Source organism: Macrotis lagotis, chromosome X, assembly GCF_037893015.1.
Source record: "Macrotis lagotis isolate mMagLag1 chromosome X, bilby.v1.9.chrom.fasta, whole genome shotgun sequence".
Lineage (NCBI taxonomy): Eukaryota > Metazoa > Chordata > Mammalia > Peramelemorphia > Peramelidae > Macrotis > Macrotis lagotis.
Window position 1 is genome coordinate 638998416 of NC_133666.1, and position 20118 is coordinate 639018533.

The 20118-nt window shown below is 41.5% G+C and overlaps 1 protein-coding gene across 3 annotated transcripts; it reads left to right on the forward strand.

The window, feature by feature from the left end:
• The first annotated feature begins 640 nt into the window (after positions 1–640).
• Positions 641–19505, forward strand: TEKTL1 (tektin like 1). 3 transcript variants are annotated; one of them, XM_074200086.1, is made up of 8 exons: positions 641–1296; positions 2125–2229; positions 6961–7159; positions 10542–10708; positions 11282–11377; positions 11509–11622; positions 18193–18584; positions 19304–19505. In XM_074200086.1, the coding sequence occupies exons 1-7, from the start codon at positions 727–729 to the stop codon at positions 18391–18393; spliced, it is 1452 nt and encodes a 483-aa protein (XP_074056187.1). In that variant the 5' UTR covers positions 641–726; the 3' UTR covers positions 18394–18584; positions 19304–19505. The 3 variants fall into 3 exon arrangements, with proteins under 3 accessions (XP_074056187.1, XP_074056189.1, XP_074056190.1); XM_074200088.1 differs by having other exon boundaries at positions 18193–18359; XM_074200089.1 differs by lacking the exons at positions 18193–18584; positions 19304–19505 and adding an exon at positions 18107–18170.
• The last annotated feature ends 613 nt before the right edge of the window (positions 19506–20118 follow it).

Consider the following 20118-nt stretch of genomic DNA (forward strand, 5'->3'; position numbering starts at 1 on the left):
AAGTGACCAGAACCAGAAGAACATTTTACACACTGATAGTAAGCAACATTTGGTGGTGATCCACTCTGATGAACTTGTCCATTTCAATAATCAAAGACAATTCTAAAAGACTTGCGATGAAGAACACCATCCATATCCAGAGAAGGGTCTGAAGAGTTTAAATGCAGACCAAAACTTACTATCCTCAATTTTAAAAAGTTGCCTTATGGTTTTTTCTCTCTTTTTCTGAGTTTCGATTTGTTTCTTCTCTCACAACATAATTAATACGGATCTAGGTTTGGCATGATTATACAAATATGACCAATGTCGGATTGCTTTCTGTCAGGGTGAAGGGGAAGAGAAAGGAGGGAAGAAAAAAGATGGAAAACTCAAAACCTTGATTGTTGAAAATGATTGTTGAAATGATTGTTGAATGATTATTGAAAACTACCCTTCTTTGTAGTTGGAAAAATAAATAAATATTTATTATAAAAAAAGGAAAGGGAGGCAACTGACTTATGTGAAGAGAGAAAACGAGAAGAGATGGAAGTCTGGGGTGGGAATGAAAGGGGTAGGAGGGCTGAGGAACTGTCCCCTCCCCCGTTTGGAATCTCATCCCTCAGTTGTAGTCCCAGTCACCTTGGTGATGGGAGGACTGTACTACACTCACTTTATCTGAAGGAGAAAAGGAGTATCTGTGCCGTCCCCCTACTGTGGGGCCCTAGGTAGGGGGCGGCAGCTAGGGCCATGCCTGTGCTCCTGTATCCCCTGGAGCCGACCCCAGAAGATCGGGTGGGCGCCCCAGAATGGCGCCAGCACACTCGAGATACTGTGAATAAAGCCAATCAGCTGGCGCAGAAATGCGATGCCGACGCGGTGGCTGTGTGGCAACCCCAAGGAAGCAACCCAGACCCCAACAATGCCCCACCCCAGAGCCGAAAAACTCACATGGCCCCCTGGCGTTTCCGCGTAGAGATGCTCAAGGGCGGCTGGACGGTGCAGCAGCCTCCCCCAGGGGATGGGGTCACCCTTTGGAAGGCGAAGATTAAGCCCCCCGCGTGGCAGGCCTCCCTGCCCCTGCCCCTGCACAGGGAAGCCCGAGCCATGCAGACTAATGAGTATATCCAGAACTATACCCGAAGCGCCAGGCTCTTCGGGGCTCGCCTGCGCCAGGCCGAGCAGGAGATCAATGGACAGCTCCAGAAACTCGTTCGGCAGAGAGAAGTCACGGACTTTAGGCTCAGTGAGATCCGGAAGGGTCTGCTCATCAATAAACAAAGCCAGAACAATCGTCACTACCGGCCTGCCTCAGAGAAGGTGAGCCCCCCTCTCCCTCAAAATTCCCTCCAAAAGCTGCCAGAACACTACCAACCCTTGAGGCACCCACAGCCTCCAAGGGGTCAAAATAGTCCCAAGCTCCAAACTCCCAGGAAGGCAGACAACCAACCCTTCCAAATACCCACTAGTCCAGCAATAATTCCCAATAATTCCCACCTCAATAAACTTGCAAGTCAAATACACTCCACTCAACTCCAGAAGGAGACAGTCCCTGCTAGAACCCATAATTCTAGGGTGTCAGATTCCCCATTCCAACCTAACTCACAGGAGGTCACCCTCAAGATAGCCACAACAACCAGAAGATCGAATAGTTATTTCTCCCTAACCCTCCCCCCCAACACCTCACAGCTCACACTAAACCCTCCAAGAAGGACAAACAAGGCTTCAGCACCCACAGCCTCCAGGAAGTAAAAGAGCCCTCCCCCCAAAAAAACTCCCAGGACATCACACAGTCCTGCCAGTCACCCACAACCCCTTGGAGATGAAACACCCTTCCTCCTCAATGAACCAAATCATCAATCCTCATCTCCCATATTCATGAAATTGTCTCTCAGGAGACCAGAGGCCTCCCTAATGCTCAGATTGGGCACATCTTCCTGGGCAGCACCCAAAAGATCATATTTCCATCCCTTCTGATTCTCTCTCTCTCTCTCTCTCTCTCTCTCTCTCTCTCTCTCTCTCTCTCTCTCTCTCTCTCTCTCTCCCCCTTCTATGTGTGTGTATGTGTATCTGTGTGTGTGTGTGTGTGTGTGTGTGTGTGTGTGTGCGTGTGTGTGTGAAATATCTTTTCCCTCCCTCTTTTTCCAGGTCCCAGATAAAGTTGACAATCTGCTCATATGGGAGAAAGATGAATTGAGGATCCTGAAAAGGAAACTGGAAAAGGACATGGAGACTTCAGAGAACTTACTCAAAGTAAGAGAATTGTAGGGCCTCTTTTCCTCTCTTCTCTTTTCCACCAGTCCCTTTGATATGAGGTTACTTTTAGCAACCCACAAGGGGAAAACCTCCTGGGAAGAGCAGTTAATTGCTCCTGAACAGTAGCAAGGTATGCTATAAAGAGCTTTGGCCCTGGAATTAAAAAAAAAAAAAAAGCTGGGTTCTGCCCAGGCGACCTTGAGCAAGTGACTTCCTCTTTCCATGCTTCAGTTTCCCCAGTCATAAAATGGGGTTACTTGCCTTATCCATGTGCTGCTGAACAAAGCTAAAGAATTTCATGAAACTGTGCTGACCATGTCCATTATAAATTTATGTAACATAATCTCAGGCAAGCCTTCACAGCACCAAGTTGATCTCTTTACAAGCCCCTAACTCAGAGGAGCTATTCCTAACCCTTTCTTGCCTACTGAAATCTCCACTCATCCTCTCAGCTGAGGATCTCCCAGCATACTTCACTGAAGAAACAAGCCATTCCCTGAGTGTGCCTCCTTCTCTCTCCTCTTCTAACAGCACTCTGACTCTTCCCTTGCTTTTTTGTACCTTTCCTTGATCCATCTGTCCTTCTGGCTATCATCCTGTATATTTTCTTAGAAAGGTTTCCTCCACTTTCTCTCTCCTGCTCCCCTGCAGCCTGACTTACAGACTAATCATTCAATTGAAACTGCTTTTCCACGGGTATCAATCATTTCTTGTCATTTATAATGGTTTTTTGTCAATTCACATCTTTCTTGACCTGTCTGCACCCTTTGATATAGTAGAGCTCTCGTCCTGTTGGAAATTCTTTCCTTCTAGGTTTTTGTGACATTACTCTCTTGTTCTTTTCTGCTTGTCAGCTCACTCTTCAATTCTCTTTTGATGTATCTTCATCCAGGTCATGTTCATTTAACCTGCTTCCCTGTGACAGCCCCCAGACAGCATTACTGATTGCCATCCCACATGACCCAACATCTGCAGTCCCATAGAATTTCCAAGTGGAGACCCTAGAGAATGGAGGGACAGTATGATAGGGTAAAACTGTAATTTCAGATTGGAGTTTATTTCTGAAAAAGACCTTGAGATTTAGAAATACAGACATGAAACAATTCCCTCTATCTGGCAGGACTAAGACATAGGCTTGAATAAATTCCTTCTTTCCCATTTGGCCTTATAATAAGATAAACTATGAATCTGTATTCCTGAGAAAGACTTTTTGATATAGGAAAGCAACTCTTGAGAGAATTCCTCCCATTTTTCCCCTGCATAAGGAAGTTTCTGAATTAGTACCCTCATTTCCAGAGTAGATCTGTTAATGAGAATTGGTTCCTCTGGAAATCTAATCAACAACTCCTGGCCCCTTAGTTCACTTCCCTAACCCTTTCCTCTGGGAAAGCAGCAACAGATCAAAGATCCTAACACATTAATTGCTATCTGACAATTAAGGAAAGGGTCATATTGAAGGACATATCTCCCTATGATAAACTTTCAGTCTGACCTGTCTTACATTGTTCCTGTTCTAACTATTAATGCAAATAATTATACTTAACTAAAAAGGGATCCTTTGTTCCTGTGTGTGTGTCCTCTCACAACCTGACTCCAAACCAGTGTAAGGAGGCCCTTGGGGAAGTGGCTAAAGCCAAAACCCACTACAAGCGGATATTATAAGAAGGGTCTGTACTAGGCCATATTCTCTTCTGCCCCTTTGCTATTTCACTTGGTGAACTCATCTCCTCCTGGGTTTCAAGCATAATAATGATTCCCAGATCCATATACTCAGACCTAATTCCTCTCCTAAGTTCCATCCCCATACTGTTAACAGTCTTTTGGACACATTCTCTAGACATCTGAAAACATCATTCTTCAAAATACTCAGGTTTATAACCTCAATGTTATCCTCAATTCCACCTTGTCACTAATTCTACATAAGTCAATTTCTTGTCAAATATTGTCAATACTACCTTCACAGTATCTCTTATATGCATCCCCCCTCTTTTCCTCTTCTGATACTACCATCACCACCCTGGTAGAGATTCCCATCACCTCTCGGTTTTACAATTGGACAACCTGTCTCAAGTCTCTCCCCACTCCAATTCAGCCTCCACTTAGGTATTGAACTACTTAGGTCCTAGTTATTGTCCTGAAAAAGAAGATCTGATCACATCCCCTCCTTACTCGGTAAGTTCTATTGGATCCTTATTACCTCTAGCGTCAAATATAAAATCCTGTTTGGTATTGAAAACACCCTTCCCAGTCTTTGCTCACTTTACTCTTCCTCACCCCAGCCAGGTAGGTTCTCTAAACTAAAATAAAATACAGCTGCATTGGTCTATGTACCATTCCTTCCAGTTGATACACCCATATGCTGTCTGCACTGTCTCTACTCCAGAAATAGAAGATGCTTCCTCTTCACCTCTGCCTCAGCTTTGTGTGGAAATTTCTCTCTCAAAATTTAGTTCAAATCTTCCCCTTCTGCAAAAGGCTTTCCTGGGTCAGACCCCAAAGCTAGGAGAGCCTTCTCTTTGAGATGATCTTCTGTTTACATTGTATAAAACTTGTAAGTACACAGTTATTTGCATATATGATCCTTTCCCTTCTTCCTCCATTACACTGAGCCAACTGAGAGTAGTGATGCCATATTAGAGAGGTTAGTACATAGGAGATGTTTCCTAAATATTTATTGACTGACTGACCTTGGTGAGAATCAGATAAAATGTAGATGTAAAACTTTTATGAACCAGTAAGTCTTAGTAATAGGAGTAATTATGAGTAATATTTATTGTGCCTCAATACCCATTGCTATTGAACACACAAAAAGCAAACAAGGCATCATTCTTACCTTCTATCAATACAATACAATGGTTATTTATTAAGTGCTTATTATGTAGAAAGCCTTGCATTCAGCACAGGACATATAAGAACAGTTATTAGGCAGATCTTCCTCTCAAAGAGTTTAAAAATCTAATGTGGGAAAGCAGTCATAAACTTTTGAAGTAGAAGGGGTCACATGGAACTGCCCAAGAATCCACCTTTGATAACTTCACCAAATGAACATCCAGCTTCCACTTGATGACCTCTAGTGTTAAAGAAACCCCCACCTCCAGAGCCCACCCAACCCCTTTAGGACAGTTCTCATTGTGGCAAGTTTTTTCTTATATAAAACTTAAATCTGACTCTGTCATTTCCACATGCAGCAACTAGGTCTATCCCTTTAGACCAAGTAGAACAAGGTCAGTCCTTTTATCTATTTGGCAGCTCTTCAAAGTCTTTTATGAGGCAGTGAGGTGACACAGGATCACAAGCTGGAACACTGGTCCTGAACTCAGGTAGAACTGAATTCAAGTATGATATCACACACTTACTAGCTGTGTGACCCTTGCCCAGTCACTTAATCTCTATTTGCCTCAATTGATCCATTTGTAAAATGAGGATTATAATGCCTTCAAGAGTGGTTGTAAGCATCAACTAAGACAATAATTGTAAAGTGCTTAGCACTGGGACAATAGTAAGCACCATAGAAATGTTTGATATTGCTATAATTATTATTCAAACATTTGAATATAGCTAAAATGGTCCCCTGGAGTCTTCTCTTTTCTAGACCAAATATTCCCAAATAGTCATGAAGTACGATCTCTAATAGTCTCTAGCCCCTGGTTGTCCTCCTTTGAACAAGCACCTCTAAATCAAATAACACAGTCTAGTAGCAGAATTCATTGAGGGTGAAAGGACAAATAACATCATTATCAAGTGACAAGGCAGGTACCCAGTTCAAGTCTTAAGACTCCATGCCCCTCTTATTTTGTTCTCCAGAGATAAAGCTGTCTCTTAAGCTCTTGTTCAATTGTCCCTCAGTATCCATTTCCCTAACCACTCTGGTCTACTGTGGAGTCTTGGTAGCAATAAGGGAACAACCCACACACATAAGACCAGTGTCTTTTTGGTCAGGGATTGGGAGGGGAGGGAATCTAAAACTGTGATTTTATCAACCTGGTGATATTTGTCCTTTATTCTCAAAGAAGGCCGTGACTTCAGGGAGATGATGCTATGGCATGTACATGAATTAGATTTTTGAGTGAGAGGATGTTGTACAAAGTCACTAGCCTCACTTTGTCCTCCAGAGTCATCTGAGTCCAGTGGTCAGATGACACAATCAGGGTTAAATAACTTGTCCAAAGTCACAAAGCTGGAAAATGTAAAGTTTCTGAGGCTAGATATGAATACTTGACTCCAGGGCCAATGCTCTATTCATTGTACCACCTAGCTAGCCTTTATCAATTTAAGGAACTTGCTGAAACAGCTCCCTCCACTAATACCTATCTTGGGACCTGTTACTAATGCTTATTCTTGGAAAATTGCCTGAGTTTAAATAATTTGTTCAGGGTCATACAGTCAGAAAGTATGAGAAACTGGATTTTAATCAACTCCAAAACTGTTTTTTTCATTCACCCTCCCTCCCATTTCTTGATGTTTCCTTATACTAGACCTATCTCGCTCCAGTGTGAATTCAGTGTTAGGTGATCTTCTCATTCTCACAAAGAAAGTAACCAAGGAGGAAGAGCAGGGGAGTATAGGGAAAGATTCTCATCTTCTCCTAGTCTGTTTCTCTCCAGAAGTCCCTACTCAACCCCAACCTCTCCCTCTATGCCCACTGGAGAGTCCTATGATTTCTCCTCACTTGCTTTCACCTTGCCCCAAAGACCTTTTTGACCTTCCCTCCTCTTTGCCTTCCTCCAGGCCCTAACCAAATGCCGTGATGATCTGATATTTTGCTGTGAAGAACGGCTCCGGGTGGTTGATCTCATGAACCATTGCATAGATTCAGTGCTAGTGGATGCTGGGCGTCAGTCCTGGATCAATATCAGCCGACTCCACACTCCCAAGGTGCAGGGTACTACCAGTCCACCTGTCAACCCTTTGGGGGTCAACCCCCCAGGTGCGTCCTGCCCCAGTGTGGGGATACCCTTTTCTCACCTGCCAGAGACACCATTCACATGGAACTGGACAGACTTACACCACTTTATCTAACCACAACCTGTAACCCTGAGCATCTAATAACATGATCGGTGACCCTTTATTATTAGAGAGGCAACATCACAGAGGGAAGAGAGTGCTTGCTTTGGAGTCAGGGAAATCTGGGATCAAATTCTACCAAACACATACTGGTGATATGACCCTGAGCCTCAGCTTCCTCATCAGCAAAATGAGGGGGTTGGGCAAAAAAGGCCTGTAAGGTCTCTTCCAACTCTAAGCCTATGATCTTATGATACTACTTCTACTGAGCTTGAAAGCACTTACTCTCCCAGTAATATCCAAAACGACCCTCTCTAGTAACATGTACCCGGGGGAAAGCCATTAGTGTCACAGTGCCCAGGCAACTCATTCACACTGATTATAGAATTGCAACTATGACTGTAGTTTCTCTATCAGGAGTTTTCCAGGGATAAATGTAAAAATCTTAGTCATGAATTCAAGAAATCAACTTCAGAAGTTAAAGATAGAGAACCCATTGGTAGATAACAGCATGTTGTCATCAGAAGGAGACCAAACTGCAATTAAAGTGTCTGTTCTTTAAATTTTAAATTTTTCTTAAATTTTGCTACTTGTGGAACCTTGGGCCAGCCACACTTCCTGTCTCTGAGTCTCAGTTTTCTCATCTGTAAAATGAAGGAGTTGGACTAGATGGCCTCTGAGGTCTCTTCCAGCTCTTGATCTATGGATTCTTTGATGCTATGACTTCACAAGTAGAAGATGGGGAGATATGACTAGAGAGCATTTGTTCTGAAAAGTATCTGAGAGCTTCATTGATCTCAAGTTCTCTGTGAACCAAAAGTGATATGGCAGCGCAAAAAGTCAGCATAATCTCTTAAAGTCCTAAGAGAGGTACAGCTTCCTGGAATAAGGAAGCAATGCATAATCCCTCTTTTCCTGGTAAAATCATAGCTGAAGTGTTGCATTCAGTTCAAGGCATCACAGTTAAAGAAGAATCTTAATAAGCTGGGGAGAATGATCACCAGAATGGAGAAGGTCTCAAGTCCACCTCTCAGCTCTAGGCATCTCTCCAGGACTCTCTCTTCTCAACTTTGCCTACAGATTTTCTTGACTTCCTTTAAGTTCCAAGTAAAATCCCATCTTTTATATGAAGCCCTTCCCAATCCGCCTTAATTCTAGTGCCTTCTCTTTGCTAATTATTTCCTATTTATCGTGTATATTCCTTGCTGTGTACATATTTGTTAGTATGATGTTTCCCCTATTAGATTGTAAACTACTTGAGAGCAGGGATTTTTTTTACCTCTTTGTATCCCCAGAACTTAGCATTATATCTGGCAAATAGTAGTCACTTAATAAAAGTTGATTTATTGATGATTGAAGGAACATGTGATGGTTGGCCTAGAGAAGAGAAGGCTGAGATAGGCGAGAGGAAGGAAGAGGATAGGTACCTTCAGGTCTTTAAAATTTTGCCATGTGAAAGTGAGATTAGATTTAAATTTGAGGCACTTTATGGGATAGCCGTTTCTTTACTTGAGAACAGGATGGCTTGAGGTAAAATCCTGCCTTAGATGTTCTTACTATGTGAACCTGGTTGAGTCACTTAACTTATGTTTGTTTCCGTTTCTTCAACTGTCAAATGGGAATAATGATTGATAGCACCTATTACCCAGGGTGTCTGTGAATATAATAAAGAGATAATATTATAAAGCATTTAGAACAGAGCCCAGCATATATTAAGTGCCATATAAGTGCTTTTCTTATTATTATTTGCTATTTTTATTGTTTAATCTCTATCTTGTCTCAGATTCCTCATCTAGAAAATGAAAATAATTATAGCAACTGCTTCCCAGCACTGTTGTGAAGACCAGATAAGATTGTCCATTTAAAACACCATATATATAATTAGCCATTTTAATATTAGTATTACTATTGTTGCTGCTGTCACCATGCCTCAAAGAGTAGAACAAGACTAATAAAAGTATGAGGCAGAATTCTAACTCAGTTCATCCTAATTCCAAGTATATCATTCTTAGCCTATGTGTTATCTCAAATAATGTAAGTTCATCTCACACTTTCACATGGCAACATTTAAAATACTGGAAAACAGGGGCAGCTAGGTGGCTCAGTGAATAGATCACCAGCCCTGGAGTCAGGAGGACCTGAGTTCAAATCCAGTCTCAAACACTCAATTACCTAGCTGTGTGGCCTTGGGCAAGCCACTTAACTCCATTGCCTTGCAAAAAAAAAAAAAACCCTAAAAATAAAATTAAATAAATAAATGAAATACTTTAAAACAGTTACCCTCTCTCCCACCCAGCCTTTTCTTCTTTAGGCTAAACATCCCAAGTTCCTTCAATCATCAATAAATCAACTTTTATTAAACACTTCCTATTTGCCAAGTGTTTAATTTGCCAGAAACTGTGTTCAGTCTTGGGAATACAAAAAAAAAAGTGTGGGTAAAAGTCACAAAGAGACAAACTGAGGTGTGAGGTAAGGAGAAGCTTTCTAAATAGACAACTAGTGTAATGAATTCAGGAGACTCCCAGACTGGAGATCTTCAAGTGAAGGTTGAGTGACCACCAGAAAATACTTTTTCAGGGATGGGTTGGTCTAGAGGGTCCCTTCCAACTCAGAAACTACCTCATCGATCCTGTGAGCCTCTTCCCCCAAATAATGTTCCTAGTAATCCTATGAGCACTCCTAATAACTCAAGAAGCAACTACTCTCTCCAATAATGCCCCCCATGGAGCTTGTGACTTTCTCCTCCTCAGTCATCTCTCCTCTAGCAAGAATAACAATAATTAATTTAAAAAACACTCTTTCTATAGCACAGAAAATTTACACATACTTTCCTAATCACAACCTTGTGAATTAAGTAGAAAGTATCATTTCTTACCCTCTTTAAAGATAAGGAAAGTAGGCATAGCTAGGTGGTGCAGTGGATAAAGCACTGGCCCTGGAGTCAGGAGTACCTGAGTTCAAATCCGACCTCAGACACTTAATAATTACCTAGCTGTGTGGCCTTGGGCAAGCCAATTAACCTCATTTGCCTTACAAAAACCTAAAAAAACAAAACAATAAAGATAAGGAAAGTGAATTATCTGAGTTCAAGCAACCTATACATTAAGAGTAGAGATTTGAAGGAAAACAAATCTGGTGGTTGCAAGACCTACAGAAAAACAAAGGGAGTGACAGAGATACCTGAGAGAGAGAGACAGATATAGACAAGCCTACATAGACACAAACAGAGGAAGGTGGGGAAGAAGATAATAGAAACTGGGATGTCTTGGAAAGCTCTTCCAATAGGCACTTCTCTGTCCACTCAGAGTGTAACTCGACTCTGAATGAGGCTAAACGACTACTGGCAGATGGAAAAATAATATTGGAGCACATGATAAAGAGTGAGCATCATGCCCAAACCTGGCAAATGCATGTCAAGAAGACTGTGGAGAATGCTCTGCACAAAAAGATGGAAGAAACTGTGCAACTCAAGGTAAGCTGGGTGATGGGATGGGATCATGGCCAGAGCTGCCTCTGGAACTGTTCAGGAACTGGAGTTGGAAGGAGATTATGATGAAAGGAAATATTTCTTAAGAGCTTACTCGATTACAGGCACTGAGCTTAGAGCTGAGGATATAGATACAGGCAAAAAAGATAGCTGCTACTCTAAGGGGCATACCTTTTAAAGGGCAAAGAACACATACAAAAAGGAGCTAAAAAGTGTGAGTGGATAGGAGGAGAGGAAATAAAGGGACCCATTACTTGGCATATTTCTACAGTCTAGAAGCCAATAAGAAGGACAAGAAGAGCATGAGGTGGATAGTGCCTATATATATATTAAACTGATTGTGAGACCCTGCATAATTTAATATAATCATAAGACCATGGATTTAAAACTGGAAGTGACCTTAGTGGTCACTGAGTCCAACCCCCTCATTTTGTAGATAAGAAAATAAGTACAAAAGGATTAAGTTACTTACCTAGAGTCATACAGTTAGTTTACATAAGATAATATTTGAATCTAAGGATCGGCACCCTATCACTTCACCACACTGTCTTCTCTCAGGAAAGGCTGAACATGATGACTGGGCTCATGAGAGGGACCATCAACCGATGCAGGAAGTACAAGGAAGAGATGCTTATCACACAGGAATTCATCAAGGTAGAGAGGGATCTTCCTTGATGGCAGGCATAAAGGGAGGGCAGAGGAAAATAAAGGAAACTGGAAGATATGTGTGATGGTGGGGAAGGAGGTCTGTCTCAATCCTCAATAAACCTATACCCCATCCCTAGGGTCCTTTGTGTCAAAATCACCTGGAAGCCCGAGAGAAACTGCTGAGACCCATGGTCCGTGTGTTCCAGAGACATGTTGGCACCCAGCTTCCAGAAGCCAGTCGCCTTTCTATGGTACAACTTCACCCTCCCATCTACAGAAGCTGCCCTTCTTTCCCCTGCCCTCCAACTCCTTTTCCTATTTTTCTCCCCTTCATCTTTCCTTTCCCATACACCTCCTTTCTTTCCTCTCCTCAAACTCTTTCTTCCTCAATCAACATTTATCAAATGTTTACTCTGTGAAGGACCCATTAGCAAACATTAGGAGTGGTGTAAAGTTTAGATGAGAAATGATCCTTTCCATCACAGATAATTGCAATATATATCCTGAGGCAAGTACATTAGACAGGTGAAAACTCTGATGAAGTCTAAGGAAGGAAAATCATTAACAGCAGCAGGCATGGGGGAGAATCTATGAGGCTTTCTGGAGAAAATGGCATTTGAGGTAAGCTTTGAAAGATAGGTAAAGAGGGAGGAAAGCATTACAGGTATGGTGAAGCACCCCAATAACAGCATGGAGGCCTGTGAGGGCACAGGTATGATTTTCATGGAGCAGAGTGATGTCTAATATGACTGGAACATAGACTATGTAGGAAGTAGTCATAAGTTAAGTTTGGAACATTAAGTTAATGCAATAAGCTATGGAGGATTTTTAATGATGCCAGGGTCCTTCACATAGTAAGGAGCTCGAACTTAACTCAGTAGGACATAGAAAGCCACTGAAGATTTTTGAGCAAAGATGTAATATAGCCAGGTTTAATGGGGAAAAGGTTCTTTTAGCAACAGTGTGAAGAATGGTTATTTTTGTTGTTCAGTCATGTCCAACTGTACATGACACCATGTCCATTTTTGTCCATGGGCTTTTCTGAGCAAATTACCATTTCTTTCTCCAGTATGTACCCAATTTATAGATGAGGAGCAAATAGGGATTAAGTGATGACCCAAGCTCACCAGCTAGTATCTTAGGGCTCTATCTACCACACACCCCTCACTATCCCAAGATGGAAGATGGATAGAATAAATGATGGATAGGAAGGGGGAAATACTATATATATATATATATATATATATATATATATATATATATTTCCTAATTTTTCTCTCCTTACCAACAAGTCATTATAACAAAAATACGGGAAAGCCTATAAGAAAGGTATTGCAGGGGCAGCTCTAGGTGATGCAGTGAATAGAGCACTGGCCCTGGAGTCAGGAGGACCTGAGTTTAAATTGACCTCAGATACTTGATAATTACCTAGCTGTGTGACATTTGGCAAGTCACTTAACTCCAATGCCTTGCAAAAAACTAAAAATGAAAAGAAAAGAAAAGAAAAGAAAGGTATTGCAAAAGTCCAGGCAGCAAATGAAGGCCTATCCTAGAATAATGGCAATGAATCTAGAGAGAGGATAATGGAGAGATGTGGTACAGATGGAATTAACAAAACTTAGTCATTGATTGGATATGAGAGAAGTATAGGATCATAGATCTTAGATTTAGACCTAGAAGGGACCATTAAGGTCATCTACTCCAACTAGCTTATTGAATAGTTGACATCATGTGTCAAGCAGAACTGGGATTCATCCGTACTTAATTGTCATGTCATGATGACTAACTCATTCTGAATAATTGCATGTCATATGTATTCTTAGCCACATAGTTTTCCTTTCATAGATTAGTAGGTCAGTTTTTTTTGAAGTAGCTGTGGGTCTCATAAGAAAGCCCAGTAATGTTCTAGAGTTTATTTTATTGCTACATCACCTAAAAACAGGAGCATCTAGAAGCTTTCTTAGAAACAGTGACCCCTTTGACAAACACACTTCTCTTAGATTTCACTCAATATTGATAACAGTAATAATAATAATGCCTAGCATTTCTGTAGTACTGTTAAAAACTTTTCTCTTCCAGACTTCCCTATTACTATTGATATATTACCATCTTCCCGTTACCTAGACATCCTTTACTCTTCACCCTCACTGTCAAATGCTTCTTTGTCTCTTCTGATGCAGGCTTTCATTACCTTACTCAAGAACAATTTTCAGTAAGCCTGCTAGTTGGTCTCCTTACCTCAAATCTCTTCATATTCCAGTTAATTCTCCACTAAGTTGTCAAATTAATCTTCAGTCTTAGGTTTAGCCATCTCTCTCTCTCTCTCTCTCACACACACACACACACACACACACACACACACACACACACACACACACACAGAGACACACATATACACAAACAACTCTAATGCCTCCATATTGCCTCCAGAATCAAATTGAAAATTCTTTATTTGATGTTCAAAATCCTCTATAACTTACCTCCCCCCACACTGACATACTTTTGTCTTCATACTCCCAACATAATCATTTGTCCACAGTAAGTAGTTTTTTTTTCATGTTGGTCCTTTCTCTTATATTCATCATAAGCACTGCTAATTTGAGTGGTCACATCTCCCATGAAATGACATTTTGTATTGCCTTTAAGTTCACGATGAAACCAACTAATCGAGTTCATCTAGTTGCCTCTCTGAGGAGATTCTAGGAATGCCCTTCCATAAAGGAGCATCTTCCTTTTTGTCTTTTGATTTGATTTAAGGTGAAAATGTCAATATTCACTTGGTTTGTATCTTCTAGAAAAATTAATTCTGGATAATGCTGTCCCATTTAAAACTACCAGCAGTTAAATCAATGTTTGTAAATAACCTAAATTAGCATATGATTCCTAGTATCTGCTAACAAAACTATAAAATCATCATTCTGGAAGTGGAATGGGGCTGTACAGAACTCAGAATCGTTTTATATTTGTACATTCAAGACAAACATGTTAAGGTATTTGTCTAGGTAATATAGTTCACAATTTGAGCTGAATTTTTGTTTAAATTTGTTTTGTTTTTGCAAGGCAGTGGGGCTAAGTGACTAGCCCAAGGTCACATAGCTAAGTAAAAATGAAGTGTCTGTGGTCAAATTTGAACTCAAGTCCCCCTGACTCCAGGGCTGGTGCTCTATCTACTATACTGCATAGCTGCCCCCCTGAGCTGATGTCTTTCAACCTATCTATCATAGATTTTAGGGGTCCTTATAGGCAAAAGAATTACATCTTTATTTTCATGAACTTTGAACTTCCTTTGTAATCTTATGTATTTTATTTTATGCATTTAAAGACATATTGAGAAAGCATCATAGGCTTCTGCAACCTGCCAAAGAAGTCCATGACTCAAAAAAAAAGTTAACTCCAAAAAAGATTATTAAGCAACATCAGGGGTCCAGTTGAGGTTAAGTACAAGGAATCTTTTTATTCTGTCTAGGCTCAGCAGCCCTGAATCAGGAGTGAAGAAATTATATGATGGAGTTCATCCAGTGATGAGGATTGATAGACTGGGAAAAGCAGAATGAAGTGAAGTTTTCTAGGGCAGTAGCCTATGAGCTAAAAATCTGGGGTCTGGGCCAGTTATAGAAGCAAGTGGGACTGGGGAAAAAGCAAACCAGTAAAGGGTCTGATAGTCTTAATATGAATGAAAAGGAGAGTTAAAATGCATAGGCACAGGCTTAGATGACTGTCTCTCAGCATCTTAAACTTGCTTCAGTCAAACATTTATTAAGTGTCCCTTCAATGCTCAGTGTAGGTTTTATCTCTACAAGAAGCCTTTCCTGCCCCTACCCTCCCCCCAATCATTGGCCTTCCACAAATTAGCTTGTATTTGTAAGCAATGTGTTCATTTCAGGGTATAACTGAAAATAGGACAAAGGAACTGAAAAGAAGAATTGAGAGGTTACATGGTTAGAAGGATCATCAGCATAAATACAAAAGTCCTTAAGATCGATGGGAAGAGAGGCAGCTAGGTGGTGCAGTGGATAAAGCACCAGCTCTGGAGTCAGGAGTACCATACCTGGGTTCAAATCCGGTCTCAGACACTTAATAATGACCTAGCTGTGTGGCCTTGGGCAAGCTACTTAACCCACTGCCTAGCAAAAACATAAAAAAAAATTGATGGGAAGAGGGAAAGCTAAGTTGCACAGTGGATAGAGCACCAGTCCTGGAGTCAGGAATACCTGAGTTCATATCTGACCTCAGACACTTAATAATTATTTGTGTGGCCTTAGGCAAGCCATTTAAGCCCATTGCCTTGCAAAAAACCAAAAAAAAAAAAAGATTGATGGGAAGAGATAGGGTGGAGAGGAACACCGTGAGCTTGATACAGATACATTTATTTAAAAAGTTAGGAGAATAACTTGGAAGTCAATAGCATAAATGAATGAATGAGCAGTTATTAAGTGCTCGCTGCATGTAAACATTGTGCTTAGTTAGGAAGAAGTTCACATTCTAACAAAGAAAGACAGCACATATAGGAGGATTCAGCTGTGTGTGTGAGAGGTAAAATCTCAGGGTCCTTAGAGTTCAGTGTCTGAGTTGATGTTAATGTTTCTTTAATTACTTCCTATATAAAAATCATATCAGTTTCTGATGTCGAATTATTTGATAGTAGCAAGAATTGTCTTTACTGGGTCTTCAATAATTATGATATTTGTCCACAATATTAGGGAGACTGATGCCATGACAAGCAAGTGAACTAATGAGGGGGGCTATGCTAAACCAGCTTCACTTTCTTCTTCAGAGCCATTGGAGTCCAGTGGCCAGATATGAATCAAGATGATTGGAGATGTCCTGGATGCAAGGAAATAAGGGTTAAATGACTTACCCAAGGTCACACAGCTAGTACATGTCAAGTGTCTGAGGTCAAATTTGAACTCAAGTCCTTCTGACTCCAGGGCTGTTGGCTCTATCCATTGAGTGACCTAGCTTCCCTAACTGTAACTGAGACTGCTGAGGAGAAAGAGGTTGAAATAGTAGTTTCCAGGTCACATCTCCACAAGATTTATTTGTCACATCTACATAGGATTCTCTGGATCTGGGTATGAGGATTAAATTGTTAATAGGGTTGGTGAGTTAGTAGGAAGGTGAAACACCCCTCCAAGGCTCTTTGTCTCAAGGTCCTAGAATCTAAAGAGATGAGGTGGTAGTTAAGGTGATGGAAGTGGTTTGACTCACCTAGTATTTGCTGTCTCTTGTTTCTACTTGAGGGTGCCTCACTGTTTCACTGAGGTGGGCTTGCTTGTTTTGTGGGGAGCATTTGGTGAGGATAGCTAATTCCTTCTCCAAAGGAGTTGCTCTTTCTAGATAGTGGATCTGGAGGCTGGACTGGAAGTAGGGCCAGTATTTGAGAGGCACTACTATTCCAGAGTCCTGGGGATTATCCCCTTATCAAAATTACTGGGTCATCAGTTGATAGTAGTGGTGTCAAGCTATCAACTGTGATATTTGCCCTTCCTTCTCAAAGAAGACCATGACATCAGGAAGATTAATGCCATGACAAGCAAGTGAATTGGAACAGGGGTTGATAGCAACAGGAAGATAGATATGGACTGAATCTCAAAAAAAAAATCAACATGATGGAGGAGGGATCTGAAAACAGGATAACAGGACAAATGGCTATCATTAGAAAAGTCCATGAGGGGTGTGGTGTCCTCATGGAAGAATCAAGTTTCTCTCAAAGTGAGTCAAAAAGACTGTTGCTTGAAAAGTGTGAGGAGACCAGTGAGTTTCTAAAGAATAAAACTGACATAGGAACAAGGCCAAAGCTGAACTGGGAGTGGGAGAATATAGATGATAAGAAGAGAGACTGCATAGGCCCACCCCTTGCACCTAAAGCAGTAACAGGTGAACCTGGAGTACCAGTATAATAGAAGTTAGACTGATAGGACATGCCTCTTCAGGATAGATAAGTCAATAAAGAATTTGTAGAACTAAACCTCCCTAGCAATTGATAACATTTAGATTCTTTGGAACCTTAGTGTGCCTATACCAATGTCGTCCTCCACCAGTGTGATTGTTCCACAATGGAAGAAACTTGGATCTCTGGCATCTTAAGAGGAGACAGATGGCAGAGCAGATAAATTGCTGGACTGGGAGTTAGGAAGACTTCAGCTCAAATCCTGCCTCAGATATTTACAAGTTGTATGACCCAGGAGAAGTCACTTAACCTATTTGTCTCAGTTTCCTCATGTATAAAATGGGAGGGGGGAGGAGAGGACAGGACAGAAGAAAGGGAGGGGGAGAGAAAGAAGCACTTTATTATCTGCAAAATGATTTATGTGTTTTTCTAATTTGATCCTTACAACACCCATGTAAGGTATATACTTTTAAATAAAAGGAAAATGAGACTGGGAAAAAATTAGTGGCTTGCCCACCTTCACACAGCTAGTTATTATCTGAGACAGGAATTAAACCTAAAGAGAGTTTCTTTCGTTTGTTGATTGGCTTGAGAAGGCAGGGGCAGACCTGTGGTCACATCCAATGAAGATACTTCATCCACCACTGTTAGATAGGTGTGATCACTGAAAGGTTGTGACTTCTTCAGGGTCACATAGTGGGACTTGAACCCAAGTCTTCCTGGCACCCAAACCAACTCTCTAGCCACAAAGACACATGACCTCTCTACTAGCAATCACTCTCATCCTTTTTTCCATAAGTCTAATACCTGGCTAGCCACAGGTCTTTCTCTCCACTCCATCCCAGGTTATCCTCATGTAGAGGGGGTCTCCTACATCCTGCCTCGATGCTCCACTATGTCTCCCTCCACAACCATCCTTCCCATCCCACAGGGTTCCAAAAGGCTGAAGCAACAGTCCATCAAGCTGGAAAAGGACCTGGAGAAGCTAAGATCCACCAAGGACCACCTGAACTCCTGCCTGCGTGACAAGCAGATCGGTCACCAAGTGGATTATGACATGCTGCGCTTGCGAATTCGCCAGAGCCAACCGCACGTGTCGTACGAACAAATCCAGAACTTGTACCACTACTGACCCCCACCCCATCCCCACCCCTAGCCCTATTCCCACCCCATTCCCCAATAAAAGTCAGATGTAAGCTAGAAAGAGTCGCCCAATGTCTCTAACTCTGCTGACTTGTCAAAGGACCGAGCAGGAAAGGACCTCGTTGTACAGATGGGGAAACTGAAGAAACATGGATCTCTGGCATCATTACTGGACTTGGAGTTAGGAAGACCTCAGTTCAAATCCTACCCCAGATATTTATAATTTGTATGATCCAGGGAAGTCAACTAATTTGTCTCAGTTTCCTCACGTGTAAAATGGAGATAACAAAACCTCCCCCCTCTGTGTGTGTGTGTATGTGTGTGTGTGTGTGAGAGAGAGAGAAATCCAACCCTATAAGGTATATACTATTATTCCATTTTACAGATCAGGAAAATGGCTGGAAAAAGTTTAGTGACTTGCTCAGGGTCACACAACTATTTAATGTTGGAGACAGGATCTGACAGAATCCAAGCCTTTCCACTTTGCTATTGAGGGAACAAAGATATAGAGTTCCTTTTGCTTATTGGTAGGTTTGGAAAGGTAGGGGCAGACCTGTGGTCATACCCAAAGAATTTACTCCCTCTATCAATGTGGATAGATACCACATTGCAATGCTAAGAGTAACAAGGGTCATTGAGAGGTTGTGACTTCTTCAGGGTCACACATTGCGATCTGAACCCAGATCTTCCTAGCACCCAATCCAGCCCTCTAGCCACAAGGACACTTGCCTCTTTACTAGCAATCACTTCCCTTTTTCCATAAATCACACATCTGGTTAGCTGCAGTGCTTTCTCTCCACTCCATTCTGGGCCATCCTTCATTTAAAGGGGGTCTCCTACCTCCTTGCCCAATGCTCACACTGTGTTTCCCTCTCCCACCACCCTGACCCTTTCCACAGTGTTCTGAAAAGCTGAAACATCACTCCATCAAGATGGAAAAGGACCTAGAGAAGTTGAGACTCACAGATCGGGCACCAAGTGGATTACTACCTGCTGTACCTGCTCATTCGCCAGAATCACCCTCACGTACTCTACAAGCAAGTTCAGAGCTTGTACCGCTATTGACCCTATCCCCATCCCCACTCTCCAATAAAAGTCAGATTGAAGATAGAATGAGCTGTTTGGTGCCTCTAACTCTGCTATCTTATCACAGAAAAGAACAGGAAGGCACCCTTCATTGTACAGGTGGGGAAACTTGAGGGTCAGAAAAACATCCTCAAGATGACAATGGAAGTCTATGGGAATGTGACTATAACACAGGTCTAAGATTTCCAGTTTAAGACTCAGGAACACTGAATTTTTAGAACTGCAAAGGACTTTAAAGATTATCTAAGTCAAGTTCTGGACCCTTGAGCAATTGGTCTGGAGAAGCTTATGGAACCCTCTTCAGAATCATGTTTTTAAAAAGTATAAAATAAAATACAGAGGTTTACATAGGAAACCACTTTGAAATACAGTGATTAAAAAGGGGGGCAGACAATCAGGGTTAAATGGTTTGTCCAAGGTACACAGCAATTGAACCCTGCTAGGGCCAGTACTCTATCCACTGTGCCTCCTAGTCATTCCAACCAAAATATTTTTTTAAAGATGAGTTCACAGACCCCAAATTAACCAAACCATTGATTTTACATATTTTACATGACCAGAAATGGTCAAAACAAACAGTGGAATGAATGCAGCACAGACTATATAATAGGAATATTGGTGACAGGGA